Raw genomic sequence first — 9,697 nt, forward strand, 5'->3', positions numbered from 1 at the left:
CTTAAATTTGGGATAACCGTAGTTTATGCGGCAGTAGTTTGACACCTTTTCGAGGGGGAAAGAGACAAAAAAGGAGAAGACAAGGATTAAAGGGTGCACCCAAAGGAGGAAACACACGGTTGGTGTGCAGTGATGCATATCAAGTTGCACAACAGTGCAGACTCAAAACGGCACTAATGAACCAGATGTCAGACATGCAGCTACGATCTACACAAACAGTGACTCTCTAATGCCGAAGGATAGGCACCGCAGTGCACGTACACAGCGGCATAGATTGAAATACTACATAAAGGTTATACATTGATTATAATGAAAGACATTTAAGCGCAGCGCTACTGAGTGATCTGCGGCATCGTGCGGCCGCGGTACTGCTGGCTCTGGAGCATCTTAGATCGTTTCAGCTCCTCGCGCTCCGCGGCAATCTTCACCTCCTCCTGCTTCGCCAGGTGTGCACGGTACTCCACCATCTTGCTGCGGCGATCCATGTTGCCGGACTCAACCTCCTCAGCAGGGTGAACAAAATCGATACCAGCCTGGTTCAGCGCATCCTCAGTAGGTCCAAACATCTCCAACGCCTGCGCCATCTTGTCCTTCAGCATCTCCAACTCTTCCTCCACCTGCGCACGAAGTTTGTATAGGTCTTTCTTCTTGTCGGAGTGTAGTTTCGCGTTGGGGTCAAAGGTCTCAATGGCAAACTCCAGTTGAATGTGTGTGGTGCGGATGTTGCGATCAATCTCCTCCAGGCGCTTTTCTTTCTTGTACACAAGCTGGCCAAGAGTTTTGTACAGGCGACGGAATGCCTCCAGGTACTCCTGGTGCACCTGCAGCCGAAGGTCAGACAACTCATCGTTCGTCTTGTCATGGCGTGACTTGACGGCACTGCAGCCCTCGGCTACGATCTCCTCCAGCATACCCATGCAGCGAAGCGCAAGGTCGCAGTTGTACACAGACAGTTCCAGCAGCTTTTTATGCTGGCCACATACATCGAGGAACTGTTGGTACTCCACCTTACGCTTCTCCTCGCGGTCGTTCTCCTCAATACGGCGCTTCACCTCTTCAAAACGCTCCGTCCCAAGGCGCTGCAACACGCGCTCCAGTTCCTGAATGCGACGCCATGCCTCGTCCTGTTTGTCGAGGTTCTCGTGGATGAACCGCTCCGACTTCTCCTTCTGCGTGGCGAACCGTTTCATGGCTTCGGCGTCCTCCAAGTCAGCTTTCTGGATGGCATCGTGAAGGTTACGTAGGTCGTCCTCGCAGTGTTGCTTAAGGCGGCGCTTCGCGTCCTTGATTGAGGCAGATTCCTGAAATGACTTCTTCTGTACCTCGTGGATCTTACTGAAGCTCTTATTCTCATCCTCAGTTTGCCCAATGATGCGAAACTTGTCGGCCACAAGCTCCACAAGGTGCTCCAACAGCTGCGCCTTAATGTAATACTGTTCCTCAGCAATCGCCATCTCACCATCGGCAATGGCAACATTACGGATTTCGTTCGCCTTCTCAACGGCTGCAAGTTGGGCTTTGATCTGCTCCTCGTTCCCAAGAAGAGCCGTCTGCACAACAGCCACGTTCATCGTGTCCTCAATATTCTTCAGTGCAGCCACAGGAACTTGCGCCATCTCAGAAGCGTCGAGCTGGGACCGGCGCAGTTCGTCTTCGATTTTCTCCAGTTTGGCGATGGCATTGTCGATCATGCCGGTGAAAGACACCGTGCGAGTCTTGTTGTGATGTTGCTTCAGTTCGTTCATTGTCTTCTTGAGTGCAACAATCTCCATGAACTGTGGCTTGTCCTCCGGCTTGTACAGTTCACGCACAGACATCTCAAGACCACAGACGCGCATCAGCTTCTTGATGTCATACGCCTCTGTCAGGCTCCACTTCGTCCCACCCTCCACTGAGGCAAGCAATTCATGCGCTTTCTCGTGTGCAGCCTGCAGCTTCTGCTTCTGCGTCTCACTCCACTCGGATACGTGCAGGTCCTGGACATATTCCTCATTCGAAAGGCAGGCGGTCTTCAACTTCAGGTTGTGAATTTTCTGCTTGCGGGCGGCCTCCAGCGTGATATCTGTTACCTCCGGGACGGCTGGCTGCTGCTGGTCCGCAGGACTCACAACACCTTCAACTTCCTTTCCGCTCATTGATGCTTTATTGCTTTCTTTATCTACAAAGTTAATTCTCTTATTATTTGATACTATATGTTGGTGAAAAAAAGTGATTGATTTATATGGTGGTATTCATGTTTTTTTTATATTTTGGTTGTGGAAGTTATTTCTTTTTTTTAAAATTAATTTTTTTTATGCGTTTCGTTTTCCCTTGTAGATGCCCTATGCAAGTCCGCGCTTTCTTTGGATTTTAATTGCAGTGATCAAGCAACAGAAGTTGTTCCACTTGTTTTTTTGTGCATTTGGACCGTAGATGTTGTTGGACATGTTTATTGAATGTCCCACCTACCTTTTCAGTGCGGCATAAAAGTGTCACCCATGCGGCCATCACAAAAGCCGTTTGGTTGCAATTGTTGTTAGTGCAGGCGATGATCCATGCGAGCAGTCCTTGAGGAGTATGAAACAGTGATTCCTGCAGCCATGTTATCGCTAACTCGCTGTGTTCAGTTAATGGTTCAAGTAGACTCCAACACGCAGTCGCCTCAATGTGGTGGTCTTCAAGTTTTGTCGACAATTTTAGATGACCAAAAAGTTGCAGTTGTTTGTTAATACCACAATCATTCGTGATCACACTGTTGGGATACAGTTTGTGTAGCCGCTGTGCGAGGTGCACCTGGGCAGCTAAAAAGAGGTTGAGGTCGTGAACTACAGGGAGCTGCCACGGTAGGTGTTTCCTTCGACAACTAACATCGGTAGGGCTACGGGGTGTCGATGTCAATTCAAATATGCCGGAGAGAATAAATGCCCTTACCGTTGCCTGGCCGTAGCGGGCGCGATCCTGTGGTGCTGCGAACTGTTGGGCCACGTGGAAGGCGTTGCGCAGAAGCAACCGTGCCCATGGTCGTTGTTTGCCGGCCAGCGCGTCGTCGCTTGCACCAAGAATTGCTCCACACATCACAGCCCACCAAACTCCATGCATTGAGTTTGGGTCTTGCACGCGTACGGCAAACCCCCGTGACAAACTCCACGCTGCCTCGTTTTGTCGCCTGTCCTGAGCACAACCGACGGCATCAACCGTTTGCGTGAGCTGTCTTCTTAGCTCCTCTACGTTGCGAGGAAGCGGGGGCCTGTTCAACGACGCAGCAACACTATCAACCACAGGTAGTCGCTCAGCCTCCTTTCGGAGAAACGAAACACTAACCGCCCCTGAATCGACAGCAACTCCTGAGTTGAGGTAACTCAACCATGCCGCGGAAGCATCGTCATTTGCCCTAGCAAAACTTTCGCCTGCCGTGTGGCACTGCTTCGCCAGGAGTGTTCTTTCGCTTACTAGATGAGGGTCCATTGCGCATAAACGTGTGCACCGCTCGTGCACCCCGCGCCCCGCTTGAGGTGTAAGGGCCACAAGGAGCTCGACCAACAATGCTGTTGGAGGGACACGGTAACCCTCCACGGCGCGCTGCTGGGCTTCATCAGCCACGGACAAAAGCTGCGAATTACTGTTGGTACCCACTACAACGGACAAGATTCCCTGCAGCTCGCGTGCGCCTAAATCTCCTGCAATCGCCCCATCATCGTGCACATCCGAGCCTTTTACCGCAGGTAAACAGCGTGACTTCCCGTAATCCAGGAGTAAACCCCGTACGCAGTCGTCAACTACGCCGCTCAGTAGACGCTCTCCAGCGCCCCCCATGCGAAGTGCGAGGCGGACCATCTCTTCCACTGTTTGCTGGTTGAGCCGCAAATACAATGCAATGGGGTGCGCTCCTCCACTTTGTCCCTTTCGGTGCATTCGGCATTCCATGTCGGGATCAGTGCTACGAAGAACAGGGACACGGACACGAACAGTGTACTTGCGACCTGTTCTACTGTTTCGCATGTGTTTGTGCTTTACCTTTTCGCCTAGATGAACGTGTGGCATGGGCTGGCGCGCCGCAAACCTTAGCGCTCTTCCTACGTGAACCGCAGATGCGGCGAGGCGCAACGCCCCGTATGCAGACCCGCCCTCCAGTAGCACGCGAAGAAGCAATCCGACACCGTCACCACAAACGGAGATGGACCCGTGTGGAAGTAATTTCTCAAAAACATGAATCTTTTCGTCGTGGAATGATGGCAAGATAACGCCCCCGGAGCTTCTTCTTCGGTTTTGGGGGTTGTTGAGCTCGTTTGCTCCACAGTCATCGAAATCTTTCCGCCTGCACAAGAACTCTTCCATGAGCGCCTGCCGTCGAGCAAGCATTTGGGTACCTTCATCATGCAAAAGAGCTATTAATGACATGGCCTCTTGTGCATAGGGACGCATACTGCGCCGCACGCTGGGCCCACCGCGTAATTGCGACTCGCGCTGAACACACTCCATAGGTGAGTCTAATCCACCTTTTACTGCACAGCCCTTGTATTCCTCAGCCTTTTCCCCGCTGAAAATAACGGCAGCAACGGGACTGCGACACAAATTCACCTCGCGGTTCGCTGCTCTCAATGTGTTCAGTAATAGTATGTTGAGCATTGCTGCTGTGAATGCGCGAGCAACGACAGGCATGTGCGTCCGGGCGTAGTCGGACGCAGTGTAAATGGCCCGGTGCTGTTCACCGAACATCTGTGCATCAGTCCACGGAGCCCATCCGGATGCCCGCAGCAACTTCGCCTCGAACTGGACCTCAATATCCTTTGCCAAACGCCGCCCGACTTCCACAAGCACGGGGCGTGCAAACGAGAAGATTCGACTGCCCAACCGCAGTAGGCATACCGAAGCCACCGAGAGTAAAGATTGCATGAATAACCAACAACTAACGTACTGCTGCTGCGGAGAGTCACCAAGCCAACAGGACACCCCACCTGATTGAAGGCAAAGCAAGACACTATACAAAAGTGATTGTTGCCCCGGCTCGGTCAGCATCGCCTGATCTGCGTTCGCACCAAACGTTACAATATTCGACAATAAAGAGACATGTTGCAGCAACAATAACGGCGATGAACGGTCGGAAGGTGTGATGCTCGATTGCTTGCAACTCCTGCCGCATATGTCAATGCCACACCTATGAAGTCTATCCTTCAATAATACAACTGAAGCCTCCTCAAACAGCTTGATTGGGGTCAGTCCAGCCGAGTAACATTCTCCCTGACTGCAACAACTCGCAGCGTGCCTGAGCAGCCATTGAGTAAGAGAAGCGCTCACGATGACGCGGCCACTGTTTCCCCCACGTTCATCACACATCGTAAAGTACGCGCGAAATATAACAAGGAGGTTTCGCACTTCTTTGTCCGCATCGGCGTGCAGCTTATGGTAGTGTTCCATGTTGCGGAGCAAAGAAGTCGACTCGCCATCGAAATGAGGCCCCGATGTCTCGCCGTCAGCACTTTCCGTGCAGGTTACCCCCTCATCATCACCCATTAGTGCACTTACGCACAGTTCCCGCTCCACAGAGAGCAAACCATCCTTTAGGTTACAAATGCAGGCGGAGTTTCCACCCTTCCCTTTACCAGCACGAGATAGAAGGTCCTCAACGCGCCCAACCGTCACCACCTCCTCGTTATTTGTCGTCTCCATCCTCAATGCTTCGAATATCGTGGAAACGATAATGTCCAGAAACATCTGTAGGAGCCTCCCCACCGCAGCACAGCTTTCCCTCAAGGGTCGTAGCCCCCTCTCATCTCCTTCGGCAATGCCGAAGAAGTAACTGTGAAGAAACTCCGGTTTCAGTACCTCCATCTCCGCAGGGTGCCACCACGGGCAGCTACATAGACGCGCTTCCTCGCAACGGCCCAGCCGCAACCACTGAACGCAAGCGGTAGATGGATGTGTAACAAACGCGCAGTTCGAAGAGCCACCCTGTGAGCCGCATCCGCCCTGCAGGGAACATGGGTGTAATGATTCTCCGCCTCTCAACAACACGGCTGATCGCCGCCGTAAGCGCTTCTCGACACGCCGCCTCGCAGGACTCACTACTGATGCCGTTTGTGGGCGTGTAGAAGCCGTCGACGGTGCCACGTTCTTCCTAGGGTTCATCTCAGAGGTGGTTCCTTCAGCCGGTGCTTTCTCAGGGCCAGCAGCGGCAAGAACTCCAGCCAGTGACGAGGAAACCCCTTCTTTGCACCGCCTCAACACACGCCGCAGCATTGGATTAGTTCCCTCGCTAGCCACATCCATTGGTGCGCGGCCCAAATCATGGCTCGTTGGTTCAGCGCTCAACCGATGGCCATCGCCCCCGGATGCAGCACCGAACTCACCCCGCACGAATGTCACTCCCATTGGCCAATGTCCGGCGGCGCTTGACCTCGCCGCCTCCTCGGTGAATCGCCGGACGTCATCGGCCCGACCAACAAAACGCACATCCCTACGATCATACCGAGCACCGAAGCGGGTCTCGAGTCCAGGAGATTCTTTAGAGCCAAGGCCAATGATATTTCGAGCATTTTCCTCAATGCAACGGTCGAAGGAAGCTGCTGAAATACGGTCGCGACGCAGCCGCGCCTCGGGGATGGTCATGCCGATTATGTCACGAACATTGTCGCAAACGCCCTTCTTTTGTCTGTTGCCGGTCTTTCTCCTACTCGCTACCGGGTGGTTGTAAGTCCGGCAAACGACGGTTCGACACGTAGGGGCAAATATGGACGTCGTATGCCGCAGCATAACACGCCGCCTCAGATGCGCGGTGTGGAACTCGTAATGTACACATGTACATGTGCGTGAAAATTAACATCCAAAAACAAGGGGAAATAGTAGTCGCAGCAATCAGTAGACGTAATACAGCGATAGAACTAAATAAATATTGTGATCTCGACAGAAAAGAAAAAAAGAACTTCGATTAGTCCCACATGAAGTGACACCTGTGGGACAGTAGCTCTCGGTCTCCTCACCCCCTGCCAGGTACGTGTTGCATGATATTCACCTTTTCACAGTTAGTGATTAGACAAGGCATGGTGTTGTGACAGGGAGTAGTAGACCATTAACGGAGGTCACGGCGAAACAACTCACAATAGAATGGTCGAGGGGGGAAAACCTTCGTTAGCTACGCAGACAACTACCCTTCCGACACCCCAGAATCCCCTCTCTATCTCTCTCTGGCTCCCGCGGCGGTAACAACCGCATGGCACCCAGCACTTCCTCAACCATGGTGTTACCGATGAGGTCCCGTATCCCATCTTAGCGCCCGGGTCCCCACAAAATCGTATATGCTGCCTTAACAGCAAGCCTTATGTTCAACTACGATTCTAACGTGCGACTCATGAGCTTCAATGCTCTCGCAGCAGTGAAAGAAAAATCAAGGAAGAGAGATGCGGAGAAAATTAATAGAAGTGGAGAGAATTCAAACGTGGAAACATATATATACTTGGCGGAGTAAAGCAAACGTAAGACACGGACAACTACCCCATTTAACTACCATTAATGTAATCCGAGACCCCCGAGTGGGCCACCCCGAGAGACGAAATAAAAAGGACACAGCCCGGTAAACCGATGTACATGGAAGAGGGGGAATTATACGACCGAAAGAAAAATAAACAGATAAAATCAAAGAAAGAGAAATAGTACAGGACAGATATCCAAAGACCTTGTTGGATATACTCCGAAACCAGAAAACAACAGACCAACGCAGCGAATGCAAGACGCGTCAAGGGAAACGCTGTCATCCACACACTCACGCTGGTAACCCCTCCTGGGGTTAAATCTCTTATCACTACTGGCTTCACACACGCATGTGCAGCGCACCCAATGCCTTACGATACTTTCTCTTACACGCACTTAGTGCTCTTCCTCGCATATTAGGCTCTGGAAGGCAATACATATTCTTCCACTGTCAAGCCGTCTAGCAGTAAACGGTGCACGAAGGTGACAGTCTGAGGTGGCACATTGGGAAAGGAAGACGCAGCACTATCACTGCGTGCGCGTGAATTACAACAGTAATAAATATGTATACGACGATAATGACAGCATTAATGATACAAGAATACAAGGGAGGCGTACTTACGCTTAAGGATGTCTGCTGCACGCACTGCTAACCAGTTACAAATAAATACCGATAAAATAGTACCCTCTGTGAGAGCTAAGGTGATCTACAAAGGAAACAAGAATGAGACAAATAAAAAAAAAATAAATGTTAAATTCGAAGAACCCGGGTCGTGTCAGCCACTTTTCACTATCAATGGCTTTCACTTCATTGATTTGTGGTGCTTGTTTTTACCTCTTTGTTTTCCACCATCCTTCCCCTACATGCTACCGCACCGTTAACACTATCGTACGATCATCCATCTTCGTGGAGCTTACAAATAAACAAGAGTTACAAAAAAAAAAAAGAACACTCCCTCAACATGCACTTGCATTAAAATAAAGCTCAATGGGTACACCTGAAAATGGAAAATAGGGAGGGACGGAGCTGAGCCCCCAAAAAGCGTTCATCACAAGGACCTCCTCCGGAGCGCAGTAGTCGATACCACTGAGGCGGTAGAGTTTCCCCCACGATGCGTCTTCGGCAGAAAAAGTTACACAAAAAAGGTGGCGGGGTGGCCTAAGCGCTGGAGATGGTGAAAACAATCTCCCAAACGCCGCACCCCTTCCATTTTTTGAACCCTTTGCCTAACGCAGTTTGGCCTCACCATTGTAACCGCACCCACCACATGAAGGTACATACACTAAATAGTCGATTGGAGTTCGCACCGAGCACCATGCGGCGGGACAACTGACTCCCCTGCTTCATACTACCCCCAAAAAAAAATCCACTGCGTACTGCACCATACCGAAACCTCGTTAAAGCACGTAAAAAGTAAAAACGAAGGTAAGACAAAACGTGTGTAAATATTGCGGAGGTACAGTACAGAAACGAAGTAGCAAAGGATCCTCCTTGGGTATATTGCATATAAGGCTCATTCAGCGATCCAACGACAGCATTACTCCCTCCCAAGTAAGCAACTCACTCAGTGACCACCCTGACTTGAAGGCTGGTATGTTTCCCAACTAGCAGGTCAGAGACTCCTCAGTAAAGCGAGGAGATAAGTCCGCACCCCAGGATTCCTTTGGAGAATTTACAAATGAAGCCACCACAGCTGATCGATCGGAAAAATTATCGGCGTCCTCAACCTCGTCCGCGATTTTTGAGAGAATTTCCTGCGCAGACTGTACTAAAGACGAAACCGCAGACGCACGTCTTTGGGTTGCCGCCTTCCTTGCGACTGTGGACGACCGTAATTCAACCACCTCAGCCAAAAGCCTAAGTCGCTCAGTGGTACCTTTGGTAAGGTCCTCCGTGACACCTTTGGTAAAGGAAGCAAAAGCAGAAACAGTATCTTGGCATTTCACGCTAAAAGCCTCAAACATATATCCACACACATCAAAAACTCGCACTTCCATATTTTGAACTTGGTCAGACATTGCAGCAACCCGTTCATTGGCGCAATGCAACTCCGCTTGCATTTCATCAACCAGTGCACTATAATAAGCCCCCTTTTCTTCGCACCTTTTCAACTCAACCTCGAGAAAAGCGATTCTTTCTTTCAGGTCCGCTTGGTCAATAAACATTTCCTCCTCCAGTTGCTTCAAGTCAGCGGTCAAAACCACCACTGTTGTCTCAGATTCTTTCAACTGTTGGCGGAGGGTATCCAATGAT

At 50.8% G+C, this 9,697-nt stretch overlaps 3 protein-coding genes across 3 annotated transcripts; all 3 read right to left on the minus strand.

Annotated features, from left to right (window-relative positions):
• Positions 1-332: 332 nt before the first annotated feature.
• TEOVI_000314000 (69 kDa paraflagellar rod protein, putative) lies at positions 333-2,135 on the minus strand (the record flags this gene model as incomplete). The annotated part of the gene is made up of 1 exon (XM_067226099.1): positions 333-2,135. One exon carries the CDS (start codon positions 2,133-2,135, stop codon positions 333-335), a length of 1,803 nt encoding a protein of 600 aa, XP_067082200.1.
• A 214-nt stretch (positions 2,136-2,349) lies between these two features.
• Positions 2,350-6,729, minus strand: TEOVI_000314100 (uncharacterized protein; the record flags this gene model as incomplete). Its single annotated transcript, XM_067226100.1, has 1 exon — positions 2,350-6,729. The coding sequence occupies one exon, from the start codon at positions 6,727-6,729 to the stop codon at positions 2,350-2,352; it is 4,380 nt and encodes a 1,459-aa protein (XP_067082201.1).
• Positions 6,730-9,048: 2,319 nt separating this feature from the next.
• TEOVI_000314200 (kinesin, putative) lies at positions 9,049-9,609 on the minus strand (the record flags this gene model as incomplete). The annotated part of the gene is made up of 1 exon (XM_067226101.1): positions 9,049-9,609. The coding sequence occupies one exon, from the start codon at positions 9,607-9,609 to the stop codon at positions 9,049-9,051; it is 561 nt and encodes a 186-aa protein (XP_067082202.1).
• Positions 9,610-9,697: the final 88 nt, after the last annotated feature.

Source organism: Trypanosoma equiperdum, assembly GCF_001457755.1.
Source record: "Trypanosoma equiperdum strain OVI genome assembly, contig: ctg_671, whole genome shotgun sequence".
NCBI lineage: Eukaryota > Euglenozoa > Kinetoplastea > Trypanosomatida > Trypanosomatidae > Trypanosoma > Trypanosoma equiperdum.